Below are 22,930 nucleotides of genomic sequence, written 5' to 3'. Positions count from 1 at the left end.
GGTACTGTAAGAAAAGTTACTATTGCCATAGTCATTCACATAGCTTGAGCACCAATGAATAATTTTCAGCACGAGAGTAGTAGATGATGTAACTGTTTAGTACCTTGTTGTCAAGGGCAAAGTTTAATAATAGTATGCCTTATAAGTGAATAGCATTTTCTTTTTATCCGCTTGCTAGTTTCTGAACAGTTAAGCTGCACCTACTATCGTTCGTATAGTGGAGCTTATGTATAGACAATAATAAAGGAAATGCTCTTGAAAATGAAAAAAATGTATAGTACATCCAGCTTGCAGTATTAGACAACAATGCAGCGAAGCATAAAAATGACTTCATGATTTGTGCGACATGTTTGGTGTGATGCCTTTAAGCTATGCAAAGTAATAATGATGAACAAAATTGCGTAAAACTTGCAAATACATGATACACATAAGGTTTTTTTGTGAGCAAAAAACCATAAAGCACTCCTACTTTGTTATACATGTGTGAGTCAGGCCTTTTGGCGTCGTAATTACATTACTACACCTCTTAATTCCAAACCCTGCTCTTCATTCACCAATAAAGCAATCTAGTTTCGCAGTTAAACAAGCGATCCAAGCCACAATTTCTCAAACAATGGTATGTCCTTATCAAGGTAATGTTTGTAGAAGTTTCCCATTTGGAGGAGATCTGAGTGTTTTCTATGATAATCACTATAAACTATTTATATCCAGTTAAATCAAGTTTAAGTCATAATTTTGGCAAAATGAAATCAGAAACTTGTCAGACACTTGAGATATTTTGTGAAAGTGGGGCTATATATCTCACCTGTACAGCAGCGCCCCCTAGTTTATCATCAAGCTCCACGGCCTTCAGAGCGGACGTTCCTTTCTCATCTGATGAAGATTTGGATCCCTGTGAAATGGTACAATAAAGTATATTACTTATCCAGAAATCCAATATTTTATACACTTTTTGAATAGGTTGAAAAAGGCCAATAATTCTGACCAGTTTCATGAAAAACCAAAAAAGGGTAAACATGTGGCTTTTAAGAGTACCAATTAACAAGCAATCTGTTGATGCCCAAAACAACTGAAAACAAAAGCTGGCATTTTGTTTCTCAGGTGAGGTAAAAAAAACAACTGCAGGTGTCAATGATTTACCTGCCAGTAGTAGATGATATAGTTCTCTTTGCCGTTCACTTCATACGTGTAGAGGATCACGTAACAATCCCCTCCGTAAAACAGGCCAATGTCCTGGCTTCTGATTGGCTTCATGTCAAAATCATCAATACGCCAGATCTGGAAATAGACATTGACCAGTTCACGTAAATTTCCCTCAATTACTTCATGCTTGTACCTCAACATTTTGTGTAGGTTATTAGTTGAATTTAGTTAAAGCTTATTTATTTTACAACGATTGTGAAACAAGTTATTACAACATCATATAAATCACTCTTGGCAAAGTGTAATGTGAGAGAGTGGTCTTGTGTTATGGGCGAAACCAGAAGAAACCCACTTGTCCAGCTTGGTGACCACTAAACCAATCTCACAGGCTGGGAATCAAACCTGGGTCGTCTAGCTGAGAAGTGAGTGCGTAAACCACTGCGTTAGCTGGACAACCTGAAGATCCTTGATCATGCATGTACTTTTTTACCGCAGAGACTATCAAACTTTTGATGCAAAGGAAGTAAAAGGATTTAGTAGCCATCTTAGCAGTGAGTCTATGACAAAATTTCCTCAGATCAAGAATTTCACTTCAGTGTATCAAATAAAATCGCAAAATCAATTAAACTCTGCCTTCCCTTACTTATAAAGTCATAACTTTCGAGATATATATCATAACTATTCCAAAACCAAAAAGTGATTGCATGATACTTGCATTGACAAGATATCTGTGTAGGTCATCTCATTTGTTTGGTCATCTTATATGTATCAGTCAACTTCATGTAATGTACATCCATCATCCCTCACTTACCTCACACTTTCCTGTGCCATCATCCACCATCTGTGTCTGAGCGGCCAGGGCTGTGTTACTGTGAAGGGTGGTCGCGTCAAACTTGGTCTGAACTGTCTTTGCTGAAATAAATGGCCAAAAGGTTTTGAAAATAAGAAAATTTGCAAAGTTAAATATTACATTAATAATTCTACTCATGTTTCAGGTGGTGGATGGCACTTTTTTACCCATTAAGTTTTTTAAAAGTTGGTTGATAAAGCTCTGCATTGTATCTTGCCGTGCCAACTTAACCTTAATCCTACTTTTTCCCCCTCATCATTTTTTTATTACCAAGACATTAAGAGACATATTTAAAGTACATCCTAAATCAAACAGAAATCCTACCAATCTTGTTGTTATTGTAGGCTTTGCCTGTGGCCACGGGCATGGGCCAGGATTTAAAGAGAGACTTGAAATCTGATGGCTCCCCTCCCTCAATAATGCGGGTAACACTAGTACTGTTAGGAAGGCCCTTCTTCTTGATAAAGCCCTGAAAAATAAAATGTTAAATTTCATGATCTCACTTTTTCTATTTAATTATGCATACATCAGGGCATACAAAAATCTACATGTTAAATGTATTATTCACTGACGAGGTCATCACTAATACCTCATTATTGTTTTCATATTTAACAAGTCTTTTCAAATTGGAGGAAATAAAGAATCTCTCTCTACTTTGGTAATATTTGATAAAACTCAGTCGCCCATTGGCCTCTATCCTCATATTATTTACAAATCCCCTTGGGCATGCCTTAAACCATTTTATACACAAACATCAGGACATCTATATAAAAGTTGTTGATATTTTACATATCCCCTTACCAGGGCATTCCTCATAGCCTCACTCTTCTCCTTCTTGGTGGAGTTCTTGCCGATCCAGGCCCAGATTCCAGCTGCTCCATTGTCAATGATGTACGAGTCCTGCAAACATATAGTGAATAAGAATTAATAAATATTCAATTTGACATTAAATTTAGAGACACTCTTTTGAGAAATAAACCATTTAAAACTTTTTTAAACTTTTCACTTATATGAACATTTTTACCGTAATACAAAGCTTTATGAATGCAGTCCCAGTGGACAACATTTAAAGCTTCCCAATAAGACGTTTGATTGTCTATAAGGGCTCAAGATGAGCAATTGAGCTTAAAGCCATAACACACTTGCATGATTTAGATGAAATTTCCACTGCAACTACAACTGGAGTAAAGACCAGACTTTACCCGTGACCAAATATGCATTGTTAAGACCTTTAAAGTTCCTCTCTTTCTGCACATTATGCTTCTGTACAACAATGATGGAGGACACATTTGACCCCTGAATAATTGATACTTTAACAATGATACATAAACCCCACTTACACTGGAGTCAAGGTCAGCCTTCACCAGGGGCCCTGATTTCACTTCAGAGACCTTCAATGTCCCTTCCTCTTCTGTACACCTGTACAGCTTGATCATGGATGCATTTGTCCGCTCTGCAGCCTCGTCTGTGCCGCCTTCGCTGGCAGATTTCACTGACTTTTCAGCAAGCGGAATAAGGGCATCCCACATCTGTAAAGTAGGTGTAAAACTAACTCAGCTCAGAGCATCAATCAAACTCAAGATCCTCTGATCCACAAGAGTGTGATTGGCTATATATAACCACTTGGCTATCACTAACAACTTGTTGACATCAAATTAAGCCTAAAAGTTTTACAGCTACTTCACAGCAGTTTCTCATTTGATTTTGATGCCCAGTTCTGCAAAATTTAGTGTCTCTGAAAAAGGTTTGCTCATTAATAAATATGCATGCACTAAAACTCTTAGCAGAAAATGTGTTAACCGGCTACAAACATATAACTCTTCATACCTTGATCTCACTCTCGGCCATTTTATTCTCATCCCCCTCTTCCACGCAGACAATGTTGACCTTTGACCTCTCATCTCGGTACATACGGGCCTGTTCCAAACCCTGAAGAATTCAAGATTAGGGATATCAACTACCTATATAACACAGACAATGTTGACCTCTGACCTCTCATCTCGGACATATATGTAAGGCCCTGCTCCAGACTTGTGATCACACAGAATTTGTTACACCATGGGACAGAAAACAATCCAATTCCCTGGTACTAACAAAAATCCATGCAAATTGATGACTTGTCAATTATTGGTCGATAAAAAGGTTGAATTTAACCAGCATGTGTTACCTGAATGATGACCTCCAGATAGTTGTAAGTGTAGTAAAGTCTCAAATGCAAAGGTATGATAATTCCCGACAAAGTTTCAAACATTTCCTCCAAATCATACCTTAAATCTCTCTGTACGTGTGCTGTCCTTGCCGTTCCACACATAGATCATCTGACCAAGATCCAGCAGGAACACGTCACCACTGTTGAAGGAAGACCATGCCATGTCCACCTGCAAAAAATGCTCATATATTACATTATCATTGCAATAGCATGATAGCAAACAAGTAAAAGGTCTTCTATATCCAATCTCATTCAGACCTCTTTTTGAATTTGACCCTAAAAATTGAGCCCTACTGAGTAAATACAAAGTAAGTTTGACCCTGAAACATTTTACCATTCATGATGAATTTGACTGCTTTATAAAAAAAGCCCTTGTAATACTATGTTCGTTACCTCCTGCACCCTGACATTGTGTTTGCCCTTGTAATACTATGTTTCCTTACCTCCTGCACCCTGCCATGGTGTTTGCCCTTGATAGACTATGTTTCCTACCTCCTGCACCCTGACATGGTGTTTGCCCTTGATATACTGTGTTCCTTACCTCCTACACCCTGACATTGTGTTTGCCCTTGATATACTGTGTTCCTTACCTCCTGCACCCTGACATTGTGTTTGCCCTTGATATACTGTGTTCCTTACCTCCTGCGCCCTGACATTGTGTTTGCCCTTGATATACTGTGTTCCTTACCTCCTGCGCCCTGACATTGTGTTTGCCCTTGATATACTGTGTTCCTTACCTCCTGCACCCTGACATTGTGTTTGCCCTTGTAATACTATGTTTCCTACCTCCTGCACCCTGACATGGTGTTTGCCCTTGATATACTGTGTTCCTTACCTCCTGCACCCTGACATGGTGTTTGCCCTTGATATACTGTGTTCCTTACCTCCTACACCCTGACATTGTGTTTGCCCTTGATATACTGTGTTCCTTACCTCCTACACCCTGACATGGTGTTTGCCCTTGATATACTGTGTTCCTTACCTCCTACACCCTGACATTGTGTTTGCCCTTGATATACTGTGTTCCTTACCTCCTACACCCTGACATGGTGTTTGCCCTTGATATACTATGTTTCCTACCTCCTGCACCCTGACATGGTGTTTGCCCTTGATATACTGTGTTTCTTACCTCCTACACCCTGACATGGTGTTTGCCCTTGATAGACTATGTTTCCTACCTCCTGCACCCTGACATGGTGTTTGCCCTTGATATACTGTGTTTCCTACCTCCTGCACCCTGACATGGTGTTTGCCCTTGATATACTGTGTTTCTTACCTCCTACACCCTGACATGGTGTTTGCCCTTGATAGACTATGTTTCCTACCTCCTGCACCCTGACATGGTGTTTGCCCTTGATATACTGTGTTTCCTACCTCCTGCACCCTGACATGGTGTTTGCCCTTGATATACTGTGTTTCCTGCCTCCTACACCCTGACATGGTGTTTGCCCTTGAATTACTGTGTTCCTTACCTCTTGCAATCTGACATGGTGTTCTCCCTTGATAGACTATGTTTCCTACCTCCTGCACCCTGACATGGTGTTTGCCCTTGATATACTGTGTTTCCTGCCTCCTACACCCTGACATGGTGTTTGCCCTTGAATTACTGTGTTCCTTACCTCTTGCAATCTGACATGGTGTTCTCCCTTGATATACTGTGTTTCCTACCTCCTGCACCCTGACATGGTGTTTGCCCTTGAAATACTAATTGTTTACTACCACCTGCACCCTGACATGGTGTTGGCCCTTGATAGACTATGTTTCTTACCTCTTGCACCCTGTCATGGTGTTTGCCCTTGAAATACTAATTGTTTCCTACCTCCTGCACCCTGACATGGTGTTTGCCCTTGAAATGCTAATTGTTTCCTACCTCATGCACCCTGACATGGTGTTTGCCCTTGATATACTGTGTTTCCTACCTCCTGCACCCTGACATGGTGTTTGCCCTTGATATACGGTGTTCCTTACCTCCTGCACCCTGACATGGTGTTTGCCCTTGATATGCAATGTTTCCTACCTCCTGCACCCTGACATTGTGTTTGCCCTTGATATACTGTGTTCCTTACCTCCTGCACCCTGACATGGTGTTTGCCCTTGATATACTGTGTTCCTTACCTCCTGCACCCTGACATGGTGTTTGCCCTTGATATACTGTGTTCCTTACCTCCTGCACCCTGACATTGTGTTTGCCCTTGATATACTGTGTTTCCTACCTCCTGCACCCTGACATGGTGTTTGCCCTTGATATACTGTGTTTCCTACCTCCTACACCCTGACATGGTGTTTGCCCTTGATATACTGTGTTTCCTACCTCCTGCACCCTGACATGGTGTTTGCCCTTGATATACTGTGTTTCCTACCTCCTGCACCCTGACATGGTGTTTGCCCTTGATATACTGTGTTTCCTACCTCCTGCACCCTGACATGGTGTTTGCCCTTGATATACTGTGTTTCCTACCTCCTGCACCCTGACATGGTGTTTGCCCTTGATATACTGTGTTTCCTACCTCCTGCACCCTGTCATGGTGTTTGCCCTTGATATGCAATGTTTCCTACCTCCTGCACCCTGACATGGTGTTTGCCCTTGATATGCATGAGTCTCTTCTTGAAGGTCGTGTCCACGTGGTTGAAACCAGACTTCACACCTCCATCATTGTATCTGCACAGTAGAAAACATGCTTGTTCATGTCCTTTGATGCAGTGAAGACATTTCGAGTGCATTGCGATATGGCAAATATTATAAGGCACGAACATAATATAAGGCCATCATTATTCATCATCTGATTGTCATTGTCTTCATCATCAGTCACGCTATTAAAATTACAAAGTGAATTACTTTTATCTAAGTTTGTCTGACCTATTTACTTAATTGGAAATTTCACAATTTAAAAAATAAATGAAATAAAGCCGCTGCAATAAAGACAACTCACTTGATTCCCTTCTTAAAGTAGCTAAGAAAGAGCTTGGATTCACTCCCCTGGACTTCACGATGCTGCACGGGAAATCCGCCCAGAAGATCATCCAGTTCGACTGATTTAAATGCAGCCACACCGGCCTCATCCTGCGATGTTTCCTTGCCCAGCCAGAAGTGAATGTGGGCGTCCAGCGAGCCTTTCACATCCTTGATCTACAATAAAAGGAGAAATTTGAATTCTCTCAAAACTGTTGTTATATTCATTCACATTGAGGACATCGTCTTTGTATAACGCTGAACACCTAAGGCAAACAGACAGACAGACAGACAGACAGCCAAACTACACATTCTATCACATGTTAAAAATCTGGAAATATATATAGCTACATTACATTTTTAGCTAGGCTGGATTCTTTAAGATATAATGAACAATAAAAATTATTTGTATATACATGTACATGACTTTTTATAGTGTTTCACAATAATATTAATTACAACATAATGGAGGTATTCATGCAAGCTTCTGTTTATAATGTCACTTAAATTCTATTAATAATAATTTTAGGTGTTTTATCATATTTGTTTTCATTTTAGCATACAAGATTTGAGAAAAGTATAACATTTCAACATTCAATTATCTGACATGACTGTCATCTTCTGAAAGCAGGAGAACTAATATCAAAACCCAAACATGATTTAACTGGCCATGAAATATGATACACATAAAATGCAAATTTCATGCACAAATTTTGTATCACATTTCATATCTTTATGAATTTCTGGTTAACAACTTTTCCAGTCGGTATAAATTATATCTTAAAAGTGCAAGCCTCGCATTATCATTTAGTATATTAAAACAACCTACTTCAGAACTTTCTTTATCAAATAGTACTGGATTTATAATGTGTCCAGCTGATAAGACAAGATTTAAACAAATTTGAAATAAAAATGTGAATGCATTACAAAACGTTCTTAAAATAAATGAGCTATTTAAAAAATGAAAAGGCATTTGACAATCCTATAGAGAGTGGATCCGACAATGCACACCCACACATTCAATGTTAAAATCAAGGACAGCGAACACGACCTGTCAGCTCAATTGACTTAATATGACTAATGGTAGTACACCAACACAAAAAGTAGTTCCGACTAGTCTTCAATGAAGTAGTCAAAAGATGGAACTTGCTCTGTCCAAAAATTTGATTTACTAATTCAAAAGTTTGATTAAAGAGAACGCTAACATTGTTATTGACCGCAGTCTTAGGGTTACAAATTTAGGACTATATATTAATGTTCTATGTTGGGGTAGTCAGATTAACTCTAATCTTTGCTTCTATATAAATGTATAATTACGGTATATCAATTATCAATCAAAAAACTCTTTATCAAGAAGATGGCAGGAGTAATTATTACACAGTTTGAGTTCTTGATTTGAAGCATTCTAGATAATGTAATTTAGATAGAGACATGAACATTACTGTCATAAACTTTGTCGAGAGTTTTTAATAACCTGTATTTTATAATTATGTAAATTATTTGATGTATCAGTAATATCAGGTAATGATACTGTGGTTGAAGCATTATGAGCCGAAATACCACTGGACTACATTATAGAGGGAGGAGCTAATCAGAGTCAAACACGTTGTTAAGAGTAAGAATTCATTTTGGTGCTCTACAGAAAATGGAGCGAGCTTTCTTGGCATATGTCCTCTCAGCGCTCACTCTATTTTTTTTAGAATGTTAAAATGAATTCTCAACATTATAATACTTAGATGACAATAGGTGATATCATTGGCTGGACGAAATCCATGAAACTGAACGTCTGTAAATCATACATTGATAGGATGTTTATGATTATACACTAGGGTGGGGCAATAGTGTAGATAGGTTCTCTGTCAATTTCTCATTAACTGCCCACATGTAGCTATATATAATAGTTGTTGTAATCATTATTGTCCGGAGAAAACAGCCTACAACCTTACTTAAAGACAGCTAAAAGGTACATTAATGGTGTCGTGTAAAACATTAACATTGATTGATGAAATTGTACATGGTCTATAAATAAGTCTGTGTTTTATGAGTTTATGGGAACAAATATTGTCATTTTGGATAAATTATAAAGTCAACTTATCAACTTACTTTTATGCAAATTTGTTTAATACAGCTCATCAGTTTGTCAGGTTAAAAACTTAAATATTGATAGTAAACAGTTTCAATGTTTGCATTTCAAATTATTTCCCTGCATTTTAAGGTTTCTACTAAAATTTCTTAAAATTTGACGGGTGAAAGCTTTTTTCAATGTTATTTAAAATATGAGTGATGAATGAATGAATTCAGTGTGGTAAATGGTGCGGGGGCTTCAAGTTATGCGTGGGTTCAAAAAGCTTTCCAAAAATCAAACATATCAGATAATTAGTTATAAACACATTACCGACCAAGCAGTAAAAATGACACCCTAAATCTTATGTCAATAAAGCAGACAGTCATATATTTAGTGGCCATATTTATACTATGTCTCATTATTACTATAATAACGAAATACTGACAGCTTTAATACATAACTAATGTGTACATTCTGTATATTGTACAAAATACACTATATTCAATAAAAACCATCTGTAATACTGTTCAAAATGCTGTAAATATGATAAAATACATAGGTATGTAATAGATTTAGGAAATGTTTTTGAAGGACAGATAGTTTAGAGAGCAATGCTCTGGCAAAAATGTTGTGACATCGCTTGAATTCTCGCTTACTTTCTTCATCTGTCATACAAGAAAGATATTTAATAAACGAATGATTCATTCAGAAAAGAAACCATGTTTTCACCTTGCATTTTTACTAGATATCGATATAGACCCAACTTTTATGCCCTGTTGATTTCTATATAAATACTTAAACATATACTGATATTGATGCTAACACAGTACAATAATATCATAAATATTTAAAATGCCTATGTGGTCTTTAAAGCATTGACAAAAACAGAAAACAATTCAACTTTACAAATCATGGACACAATTAAGAACCAAGAAGGCTGGCAAGTTTAAGATCAAAATAAAAGGAAGCCTGGTTCTCCTTTGTTACAAACCTACACAATGTCACTACAATGCTATAACAAACATTATCTCATTTTAACCACAAATTATTTCATAAATTCGTTTTTTCGATTTATTCCTAATATTTTTTATTTTTTTTTTATTTTTTTTGGGGGGGGGGGGGGGGGGGGGCTGTCAATGGAAAGTAGGTTAAATCTTCCTTTAAGAAGTACAAGTTTACAATACTTAAAGCCAGTAAACGGTGAGAGAATTAAAAAATATCAAAATATCTTACGAAAACAACCCTGAACAAACCATGATGATCTTAACTTACTTGTATGAAATTAAATTTTACATCTTTATTGAAAACCATTGTTGCATAGAATAGTTACAGACAGATGCATACATTGCATACCGCGAATAAATGGCTGACTCCACATGGGATATCATCTTATGAAACGAAAAATATTTTTTAAGAGAAATTTGATAATAAACAGACACAAATTTGCAATATAATTAAACGCTATGTTAAAGGTACTTGCTCATGCTTTTGGACCAAAAATTTGAATTTCCTGGCAATGCATCTGAAAACACTTATTTTATCATTATTTTACTCTGTGATACTGAAATTGCAGATGGAAATAAAATTATAGAATAAAAAAGTTTGGTTTTAGTGGGGAACAAACCAACGCCGGTAAAGTCAAGAAATCAATCGAAAACAGATACCTAAACCACTAGACCACCAGGACTTAAACAAAAGAGATGGATATTTTGACCTTTTAACAATACATTGATAACATAGCATAACATTGAGCTGATTGTTCAGAACTTTGTTAAAGTTAACAATGTGATTAACAAGATTGTTGTTAACTTCTAAGCAAGAAAAAATTGATAATGTGCTCATATATTTAAATAAAACAAGAAATACTGAAACACTTAGTCTCAAATCTTGTTAGAAATACTGCAGATCACAAGAGTAACCATTAAACCTGCAGGTAAGAAATGTTTTGAAAGTTAACAACGATGACGTCAACAACGTTGTTTACTTTAACAAAGTTCTGAACAGTTGACCCATTGTTTATCAACCAATCACACAACAACAAAGCCAATACCAATGTACCATTAGTGTTATTAACGCTAATGCAAATGTGGTCTTTGATGATATTTGAGCAAATATTAACATTTGCTGAAGCTTTCCAGTTTTTGGTATCTTAGTTTTAACACTTTTTATTAATTGCCACACTGTCATACAGGAAAGTGCATTTTGCGAAAACATGAGTGAGTCCCTTTAAGAGAGAAAACCTCTATACAATATATTTAATTCAATACCTTTGTAGAAATACAAAACCCTTACACAGTGCAACAGCATTGGATCCATTCAGATTATAATTAGTAATTCAGATTATAATTTAATATAATTGCCACATACTGTACATATTACAGTATTTTTTTTTCAAAAGGTTTACATCATGACACAGTAACAATTTGAAAATTGAAACACACTTTCACAACAAAAACATGCTACAAGCAAATTCTGCGTAAGCAAATATAGGGGAAACTCTGAAAAACTGTTTATAAACACAAAATCACCGCAATTTTCTGTTAAAAATTCTATTTATTGATTTAAATGAAAAAGGGTTAAATGTTACAACGCACAAAAACACATACACTTGCGAAAATAGCAAAGATGTTAAATATGCAAAAAATATCCCAAAATAAAAGGATATAGCTCATACAATAAGAAACTTGCTGCTATGGTGACACAATAGCAGTTGCCATAGTTACCTGTACACTTGCACCCCGACGGTGTCCAGAAGAAGATATCTGTTACCATGGTTACAAGGAAGATATTTAAAGCAGAATATTTAGTAAAAGCTTGTAGGATATAATTGTGAAAAATGTACAAAGGAAACTTTGAAATAGTTCAGCTTGTCAAAAGTCATTGTATAGAATTAAGGATGTAGACTGTAATCTATACAGAAAGATGAAACCTTTTAGTCTGAAAGGCTTTTAACTACACAGAATTAGTAGGATGGTTATGTATATATGGGTGCATATTCTATACATAAAAAGTGTATGTTAATCATTCTCCGGGGTACAAAACAAGTATATATTTTGCAGTAGTGAGAGAAAGCTAATGTTTTAAACAAGGACATGTACGCTACCAGAATACAAATCTCTCTTTAATGCATCAGTTTTACCCCAAATTAGGAAAACCTGAAGTGCACCTTCCTGATTCTGAATTTCAAAGATGTAACAAGGCAAATATTTATAGTTTTTAATAATTATGTAATTTGCTAATGGAAATTAAAAATAACTACAACTACAATCATTGAACTTGTATATTGTATAGAGTCTTACCGAGAGAATGATGTATGAATCGCCCTTGAAGAAGTTGCCATACTGTTGCTTAGGAACAGCTACCACATTCAGTTTCTGAAGAAACACAACAGCTTCATTACGTTCACATATTATTATAGCTCTTATAACTCAGAACTTAACAGAAAGCTCATTGTTTCAAACAGGGTGAGGGAATTGTTGTTTTCTAAAATAACCTTTAATTTGAAAATATGACCTTAACCTTTGATAACATGTAAATGCTTTAAATGTTTAAAACTTTCCTTTGGGAAGTACAGAAAACCAGCAGAAAATGGTGGCTAGTGGTGAGCCCATTCTCTTCTCCCCAAAGTGTCCCTTATTCGAGGCTATGCCTAACAAAAATGAGTGAGTCGGGTAGGTCAGGACAACATGCCCTCATTCTTGAACTGGGTTTCCTCCATATTGCAACTATTGATACCAATAAAGTGACAAACCTCTATGCGCCAAATGAGGAATGTGGGCTGTCTAGGGTTCACAACCTTGAAGGCTGGGTCTGTCATCTTGTCTGTCTGAAAATAAACATGGATGTAAATACAATGTTTAAATGTCAATTCAACCACCTTTCAACTTTCCAACACATAGCTGTTTTTCCAAGTTTGCCAGAGTGTCAGCAAGTGATTGTTGGAACTGTTAGCATATAGGGTAAAGGTCAGGCAACATTTAATATGTTTTCACCAAACTAATGATTAACAGAGTTGAAACAGTTTGTCAGCAGACTTTTTTTGGCAATTTAATTTCAGCTATCAATAGACAATCAATCGGCAAAAACATTCTGTAATTAAGTCACCAACCGGGTTGCCTAATGTTTGATGAACATAAAAAAAACATGACTTGATGAGCTACCGGTAACAGCTTGGCAAATGTTTGTCATTTGCACTTCAAACATTTTTTTCAGATGTTGCAGATTTGACGGGCTGCAGGTTTTTCTTTGACAGTTTCTTTTACCTCTTGTGCTTTCATGGGCCGCTTTAATTAAACAAAATTGAATTAGACCAAGTCTGGTTAAATACAGAAACATGGTGATAAAACAATTCACAAACTTCAATTTAAATACAATTAGGACACAGCGAGCTCAAATTAGAGAATAATGCAGTTAATTCAGATAATTACATTGAATGGAGAAACACTATTATTCTCACATTCCAATCAGGGCTGGGTTAATTACAAGTCAATGAATGCAATTTTCATCGATTGATAAACAAATAGCAGATCAATAGAGAAATTCAGGATGGGGAAGATGAGGGAAACACCTTCTTGAATACTCCCTAGGTAAGGTTTACACAAGCACGAGTCATGACAGTAAGATTTAAGCCTGAAACCCCCCTTTTTGTAAGAAATATTCACGTTGGTGACTACAGCGTAACCGACGAAACACTACATAGTGAAACTCCAAATTTGGCATTGTTCAAAATGCACACTCAAAGAAATGTAGTCTAGAATATTATTTATTACGCCTGGGCAATGAAAAATAGTTGCCACCCACCCGATAACAATCTATTGTCTTCAACATGAGGCTGCCTTTACAATAATGGCTTAAAGAGGACTGCATACTCTTGGCATTAAGCAAATACAACAATGTTCAAATATTTATTAAATGCGCTAGTAATCAAGCGATTACTGGGAGAATCTGTTCAGTGATATAATGATTGCTATAAAATGGTGCTTGAGCAAATGCAAGGTTAAGATTGAATCCTTCTGCTTGATTTTAATAACATCAGCAAATATTTGCAAAGATATGAGACATAAACTCTATGAAGAGATATTAAATCAATCTTAAAAGGTTCACGACAGATAATTCTTTTAAACTATAATAACTGGATATACGGGTAAATGACTAAAATTTCAATATACACAAAATCATTCACCTAACCGGACATAATAAAATGTTCATAATTATGTGTAAACTTTTTTGGGGATATTTTCCTGAACACCAGGATAGGGCAAGCCGATATTACTGTTTGTCTGTTTTTCTGAACATTTCTTTCAGTCACTTCAGCATTATAACAGAGCATGTAAAGATCTGGTACAGTCAACACTTAAGTTTTGGCAAATGGCTAACTATATGACCATAATTAAACAACATTTCTTCAATTAATCTGTAATGTACATAGATCTCATCAACACATCTTAAAGCATCAATTTTAACTACTGTTCAATGCCTATATAATTAGGAATCTGAACAATGACCATGCAGATCTCAATCTTCAGATTGTGTCAGCTGTATTCATTCCTGTCACAATGCTAGTATGTCCGAGACCTGTAAACATTATAGGACACTAAGTTATCGTCAAGAGGTGTGAAAAATAGTTACAGATCTAAGCCAGCCTATCTTTTGAAAACTTTATCGACCATTTGTCAACATCTTTAAGCAATCGTAAAGCAAGATTTAGAGCTCCTGACTCAGCTTTTAGGCAACCTTAATATAACTTGATAACAATGAGTGCAAAACTGAGGCTTTTAACATCAAAATTGTTTAAGAAAGATTTAACATATATTTGACACTGTTACTAAATGTACTATGTACAATATGATCAAAGAGTGATAATTTCATCAATAGATTTGGCAAGAAACAAACCCCAAATTAATTAAAGCACACATTTTCACGATCAAACTTAAAGCGCTTGGACTACAGCATGAATGAAACTTGAATCAGAAGCACACATTTATTGTTGAAAGGCAAATATTGGAGTCTGTCACTGAGTAAACATAACGGTCCTGAATATTCAAATATTTCAACACAGTAGGGTAAAAGGCATCACATGACATCTGCAGTAGTTAGATTGAAATTAGTCAGTTTTGAAATTTGCAAATAAAAACTTTCTCTCACAGTTTTGACAATCTTTTTTATTTTTTGTCTTAGAATGAACCGATTTTTGCGAAAATCCATGGAAACCAGTTATATAAGACTCCAGACAAAAATTAGATATAGACTCAGTAAATACAGGCTTCTGAAGATATTGATTGGACAAAACCAAAGATAATTTCTTTACTTATTAAAAAGGACAATAATTCTCAAGTGACTTGAGCGATATGGCTGGTTAAGGAACATGTTCAAGAAATAATTCCCATACACATACTGACTTCGGGCCCCAATTTCTCGAAACTTCTTAAGCGTAACAGGCTGAAGTCGCTTATTTCAATTAGCCAAAATACATACTGAAAATGGATTTTGATAAATGAAAAATGGTTTATTCTGATAATCATACAGATTATTCCTACGTAATTTCTAAACATTCTTGAAGAAGTAAATATAACACATTTTATAGAACAACAAAAATAGTGAGATTAGCTTAATCCTGTTATAATGGACTTAAGAAGTTTCGAGAAATTGGGGCCGGTTTCTTAAGTTGTTAATCAGACAAGACCGATTTACAATCAAAGGACAAGAACTCTTGAGTGACTAGAGAAATAAATTGGCGGAGAACTGTTGTGATACCAGCCGCACAGAGGTAATTGCATGGTCACAGACCACTCTGGGTCACTTGACGAAATACTTTTCCTTATTTCAATAATATTGAGTGTCTTAGTTAATGACTGGTATGGATTGTTGAAAGACATCAGAAATCAAAGATAATTGAGTTTATTTTAGTTTATAATAAAAGTTATTTTTAAATGGACACTTATCAAAGTTACAACAAGGCATGGCCTTAGTATTTCTGTACGTAAAGAAGACGAAAACCTGTTGTCTCACAAATAGCAAACCATATGTTGTATCATATTAACCCTTTTTAAGAACTGTTACAGCAAATCCCAATCATTATAGACTTAATATGCCTTTCCTTTTTCAAGCCTACTTATACAGACTTTATTAGGACATTTAGTGTGCCGTGGTTATTTGAAGCTATTTATTGTTCACTGCACAAGTAAATATAAAGCATTTATTGTACAAATGCAAGAAATAATAAGGTATTAATTTTAAACTTCATCACAATTTCTCCACCTAGTTTAGCTGCAATCGCCACAAGCTTTATTTGTGCACAGCAGTCCCCAAAAGACTTCAATAGGGAAAATGCTGAACAATTATTCTTCCCACTAATTATTTGTAAACTATATAAAAATAAGGGCTTGTCTCCAAATTCCTGTGCTCCATAGAAATATGGCCAGAGTGGAGAGATTTGTTTGGCCGTTTGTCTCCACATGTATACCAACAAGCTTCTCTATCTATATCGCTTTTCCGGGTGCGATGACATTGTCAGCATTGCACAGATTGTCCCGTCCCTTAATTGCCCTGTACTCAGTTTGGGGTAGATTATGATGCAAGAAATGTTTTTGTTTTCAGAGTGATGCACTTCATCAAGATGACATTAATTTGTATCAGGGAAATTGTTTAAAAACAGCCGCAGTTACCGAACTACAGAGGGATTTATTACAGAGGTTGCATAACAAGACATACACATGTTCCTGTAGTCTTGTATGTGTGGCTACACATACACATGTTCCTGTAGTCTTGTATGTGTGGCTACACATACATATGTTCCTGGTAGTCTTTAATGTGTGGCTACACATACATATGTTCCTGGTAGTCTTTAATGTGTGGCTACACATACATATGTTCCTGGTAGTCTTTAATGTGTGGCTACACATACATATGTTCCTGGTAGTCTTGTATGTGTGGCTACACATACATATGTTCCTGGTAGTCTTTAATGTGTGGCTACACATACACATGTTCCTGGTAGTCTTGTATGTGTGGCTACACATACATATGTTCCTGGTAGTCTTTAATGTGTGGCTACACATACACATGTTCCTGGTAGTCTTGTATGTGTGGCTACACATACATATGTTCCTGGTAGTCTTTAATGTGTGGCTACACATACACATGTTCCTGGTAGTCTTGTATGTGTGGCTACACATACACAGTCATGTTCCTGGTAGTCTAAGTGTATGTGTGACTTATATAACACATACTTGGAAAAATGACATAATGGATTTAAAAGTTGTTTGCACAATATCATGTTTAACATCTTTTGTAGGCTAGATGATACTTGCATTTAAATCACCTTCCTTATGCAGTGCTATCATACAAAAAAAGTAATTCTAAACTTATACAATGCACTCACACCTGGATAAAGCACACACACAGTAGCCAACACGTGCACATAACCGATTAGGAAGTGTTTCAGAACCTATCTGTCATTTCAAAGCTACCCAGACCAAACTATTACAGGGCTTTTTCTATAGTACCCACGGGTCCGACTATCGGACCCATTCCCAAAGCAAAATATAAGATATTTTTCCCAATCTTCAGGAAAAAATCCCAAATTAAAAAATATTTAAAAAAATTTGGTATTTGAGCTCAGAAATCATTGATTTTCATCACAATCAGAGATATGAAATATTATCTGTCATGATTTATTGCAATAGATATTTACACCCCAAGGACTGATATTTCAGCCATTGTGGGTCTTTTAAAGGGAAAATAAACTAATATTTAATCATTTCCTAATTCACAGGAGACTAGACAGCTTTTTCTTTTCACTGTAAAATTTCCCAATTTCCTCATTTTCACGAAGCAAAATTTCCCAAAATGTCTAGGGTCTGTATACCTCAGTTTAAGGTTATGTGGGTGGGAATAAAATTATACAATTACACTATTGCTCATTTGTATTGAGAAATATCATAGTTTTATAGACATTGTAGGCGAACTCCTCATTTCATCCAATACTACTTAACAGTGCATTACTCATTCACTGAATGATAACGTATGACACTCCGTATTACCAATTACGGTAAATGTAAAAAAGATTAGACTAATCTGACCCATTCATTGAGATGGTATGAACCTATGATAATAATACATGTTATGTTCCTCCTTGTTGCTTCTTGCTTTGCTATACATTATCCATATAATTATCTAAATCCTTCTAAGGATGCTTTAATTCACCAAACAAGGAAAGTGAATGGCATATCGCAAGGGCTTTTTCGACTCAAGATGGGGCAGAAAATTGGCCACAATCACACTCCAAAAAAGTATATTTTTTCACAAAAAATGGCCTCAAAATTCACAATCCTATGCAAGCCATCTGTCAAAAACATGTCTGACCTAATTTTTGGGCACCAAGTTTGGTAATAAGTGGTTGTTCGTTAGGCCAAATTTAGAGAGCAGACTCTGTAAAACCAGTTCTTGCTAATTCAAGGGTTATTACTCTCAAGTGACTTTGGACATCGAGTCTGACTGAGATACTCTGCCCATACACATTCTGCCCAAATTTGGTGATGATTGGAAAAAGAATTCTAACATTGTCAGACAAGACAGATTTAAGGAAATTTCTTTGATTAAAGGGCGGTAACTCTGGAGTGACAACAGCAATATGGCTGTTTATTGAACCTGCCCGAGATATTATGCCAATTCACATTTTGACTTAATTTAGTGGTGATTGGACGATGGTTTCTAAAGATATTTAGTGGATTAGACCAATTTTTAGTATTAAAATGTATTGCAGTGTACAATAATTATCATTGAAACTGAATTAAAGACATAATATCTTCATTGCATGTCACTCATGAAACATTATTATCAACTAAAAGCAGTGTATTGTTGTCATAATATTTTACACTAACGATTGCCTAAATGACTTAATGTACATATAGATGGAGACTTACATTGAGTCATCTAAGATAGCACAGATGTATTGGTATAAAATGATTGCTTATTGACTTAAATATGAGTTTTATGTAAATATTGATTGATGGCTGTTACTCACTGTGGCAACTGTAAGTAGTTTTTTATAACAACTATTATTAAGTACATATACTAACACGACTATTTTATTTCTCCGATGTCATCAAGAGATCATAATAAAAAAGTAGCACTGACAAACAGAGCTCGTCATTATAAGATCCGCTTGTCTGTCTTGACTGACGTTGGCTTAAAGGGCTCTTATTAAATGATCAAATACATGTAAATATCCTTTCGACACCCGCTCAATCTTTTTTACAATGAATGCCTGTAACGCAATAAAATGTATGCAATTTGTCTCTCTTCAAAACCTAGAGAATTTTAGCAGTTATTGCCTTCAACATTGTTGTAAATGTATGCATGTTTTTCCCTCATTGACACCAGGCAATGATGTAACATGAAGTTACAAAGTAATCAATCTGGAAGTAGGATTTTATGTATATTTCCAAACGTCTTGCAATGCTATTTTGATCAAATCTGCAAAGTTTTATTGCTTTGTATTTATAGGACTATATTTAAGCTTTCTATCATTCAGCCTGATTGGACAAGTTTTACCCGCTTGTTTAATGGTGCAGTTTGAAAAAACTTATGCATATGTAGTGCATGATAAATCATTCAATAATGTCAACTTATCAACGTACCCCCCAAAATACATTGAAAATTCTACAGCATTTATAAATTGTGTCAGCATAAGGCATTGAACGTGTACATATTGAATGTCTAACATTTAGCTAACCTAACTGCTCACAGCATTTGAGCACCATCTCTATTCATGAGTAACTTATGATTAAACTATACACAGTGTGCTAGACGTGTTGCATTAATACAGTGCAGATCTCTCTAGATCAACTTGGCACCAGAGAAAACAAAGAAGACAGTAACCAAGAAGTGTGCCATTAGGCAAGAAGAACTCATCATCATCATGAAGGCTGGAGAAGTGATGGTGATCAGCTACTCTTGGGCTTCCATTTATACTGGGACCGCAAAACACAAATATGCTAGTTTACATTAGAAACATGTTCAAAAAGTTTCTCAATCGCCAGACATACGTCTGATATGACATATGTGTTACCTTAGTACCTCTAACATATTTAACATGAGCACGACATATGCCTAACCTGGGATAACTAGGATATCCACATATATAAGCTTAAAAAGATTGTGCATGTGATTTTTTTTTATTTTGGGCTCTTCATGCAAGTACATCAAGGTTATACCAGCATGCTTTTAACGTTTAATACTTATACCACTTCTACCCCTAACATATGTAGTGTGTGTGTGCTACAAGTCATAGTGTGATCGACTTGGCCATAAGATGTGAACTAATGTATGTTATGCACCAGTCAATTGTAACCACGCCCCCCCCCCCAGGTCCGGGGAATAGCCGGGGACTTTGACTTTCGGTTCAGCCAACTCCAGGTAAAATGAACATAATGGTTAAATCCCCATCAAATGCCCTCACACCCCAGGGACCCTAGGTTAGGCCCAATCCCCGCTATAGTTTTGCGAAGACGAAACCACCGCATTCACCCGGCACTACGGGGCAACCTTGAAGGTAAAAACATGGCCCATTTTCCTGGCTTTCCCTGGACCTGGGGGGGAGGGGGGTGGGGGGGGGGTGGCGTGGTTACAATTGACTGGTGCATTAAATTATGTTACAAGTAAACATGTACAGAACATATCAACTTACTTTTGAAATATGTTTAATAAAAATATCCACCATCAGTGAAACTAAGCTTTTGATTTAGCAATGAGTAAGGCCTCTGTGAGAGACAGTCAAAACATAAAATGTTTGCAAATAATAAACATGTGCAAGTCTATATGGTATGTTACATTTGGATTTTTAGTCTCTCATTCAAGATATAATTATTGCATTTTCTGTTCACTTACATGTACATGTACGTTGCATGTCATTTGTGTAAAATGCAAATAAACGTCAGTAATCTCAAAATGTATTTTACACTTATATTGTTATAAATAAGTTTATTTTTACACATGACTACACAAGAATTATAATCTGTCAGTTATGGAATTTGCTAATTCAGAAAATTTGTCAACTAGTTTCGGCTTCAAATAAATGCAGTTTTACGTTTTAACAATTGAATTCGACTTAAAATAATTTAGCAAATGGGTGCAATTGTGCCATATGCTACAAAAAGTAAACAAATGTTAAGCATTTTGAGTGAACCTACCTGAAGTTCGATTAGTCCAATACACAAATCAACAGGTAATCAACTTCCCTGCGTAGGAATACAAGGCTATATTTAGACTAATACCACGCCTTTGTCAACTTTCCGCCAGGTAAGAAATAGTGCGTTGTATTTGTTCTTTACATTCATATGAAACATTATTTGAAAAATAGTTTTTAGCCTTTTTGTCTACAAAACTGTTTTATACACTGGAATTATGAAAGTACAATAAGTAGATGAAAAGAAAGATTGAAAATAGTTTAAGGTCTTGGAACAGGATTTTATAGAAAACCAAGCACAGTTTCTTCCCTTATTCTGTAATTTGCCTTTGGCTACAAATAACTATACTGTAAAGAACCAAATTCCAACGCAGTGATGTCCCTTATCTGAGATTCATAATTTATATTTTCAATATGTGTTGGACATTTTGTTTCCTTCCTATTGTTATTGAAATCAACACAGACTACATGTACATGTTTCGTGCAAACTGTTTTAACCCCTAAAAATGAATAATAATAATAATAATAATAATAATAATAATAATAATAATAATAATAAAATAATAATAATAATAATTATAATAAAAATAATACATTATAGGTTAAATAATATGAAAATAATGCATTAAAAAGTGCCATTTCAAAAGTAAATAGCCAATATGTAATTTTGGGAGGAACCTCAAAATCCCTGCACGTATCCGAGTCTGTTTTGGAACAAGTGCCACACGTCATATGTTGTGCCACAAAAGTGCACACTTTCTACACTTTCCAAATCCTGAACTTGCCCCTTTCCTGTAATATAAACGGTGTATATCGAGAATACGATATTATTAACAATTATATACGTGTCTAATTAATGACACACATGCCGCACTGAGAATACAGCCTTTAAATGGTACAAACATCTTCTTTGTTAAGACAGGGGGTCGGCTGCTACCTACATATTTGTACGTTTCATGTCAGGACGCAAACTGAATTCTTGACATTTCTTTGCATATGCCCCGGATACCATAAAACATATAATATAATTGCACACACGACCATATAAAACCAAGGGTGACAACTCCGGATTCACTCTACCTATTTAACACAAGAAGCAGGGATTGTCGCCCGTGACATTGGACACGAGTTCCTTCAAAGCAGAGGTTCATTTATGTTTATTGTTCTGGCTGTTTGCCCACTGCAATATCTGTTTCCATCTTTTCTTGAAGGCCATGTAGGTCAAGTAAATTTTGTAAACACCTGTCAAGAAATCATCACACTGAGAATACAGCATTTGAATGGTACAAACATCTTCTTCTTTGTTAAGACAGTGGGTCGGCTGCTACCTACATTTTTGAACGTTTCATGTAGTCAATAATACTCTTCTATTGATTCAATGTTTGGCATGCTTAGAAACAAAACCCGTATTGCAGCTAATAGCGTTTGAAAACAAGACACGGTGTTTATGAGCAATTTGTCAGTCTTAGAATAATGATTCCTTCTCCTGCCACTGTTGAACAGCTTGAAGTTTTAATAGTGCCCAT

General features: G+C 35.9%; 1 protein-coding gene across 5 annotated transcripts in view; it reads right to left on the bottom strand.

The window, feature by feature from the left end:
- The window catches only part of LOC128240284 (advillin-like), a 39,174-nt gene extending 17,684 nt beyond the window's left edge, over positions 1 to 21,490 (bottom strand). Inside the window, exons 1-14 of one of the 5 annotated variants that reach the window (XM_052956856.1) lie at positions 21,409 to 21,490; positions 12,969 to 13,043; positions 12,517 to 12,591; positions 11,941 to 11,979; positions 7,133 to 7,329; positions 6,759 to 6,861; positions 4,261 to 4,371; positions 3,821 to 3,922; positions 3,334 to 3,522; positions 2,795 to 2,893; positions 2,318 to 2,462; positions 1,955 to 2,055; positions 1,141 to 1,278; positions 806 to 892 (exon numbers count right to left, since the gene is read on the bottom strand). In XM_052956856.1, the coding sequence (XP_052812816.1) occupies positions 806 to 892; positions 1,141 to 1,278; positions 1,955 to 2,055; positions 2,318 to 2,462; positions 2,795 to 2,893; positions 3,334 to 3,522; positions 3,821 to 3,922; positions 4,261 to 4,371; positions 6,759 to 6,861; positions 7,133 to 7,329; positions 11,941 to 11,979; positions 12,517 to 12,591; positions 12,969 to 13,034 (1,452 nt within the window). In that variant the 5' untranslated portion in view covers positions 13,035 to 13,043; positions 21,409 to 21,490. Of the gene's footprint in view, positions 1 to 805; positions 893 to 1,140; positions 1,279 to 1,954; positions 2,056 to 2,317; positions 2,463 to 2,794; positions 2,894 to 3,333; positions 3,523 to 3,820; positions 3,923 to 4,260; positions 4,372 to 4,595; positions 4,606 to 4,694; positions 4,724 to 6,170; positions 6,190 to 6,758; positions 6,862 to 7,132; positions 7,330 to 11,940; positions 11,980 to 12,516; positions 12,592 to 12,968; positions 13,044 to 21,408 lie in introns of those variants that run through there. The other 4 variants (XM_052956857.1, XM_052956861.1, XM_052956858.1 and 1 more) reach the window with 4 other exon arrangements.
- Between the last annotated feature and the right edge of the window lie 1,440 nt (positions 21,491 to 22,930).

This window comes from Mya arenaria, chromosome 7 (genome assembly GCF_026914265.1).
Source record: "Mya arenaria isolate MELC-2E11 chromosome 7, ASM2691426v1".
NCBI lineage: Eukaryota > Metazoa > Mollusca > Bivalvia > Myida > Myidae > Mya > Mya arenaria.
Note: the sequence above shows the minus strand (reverse complement) of the source record. Positions and strands in the feature narration are given on the sequence as shown.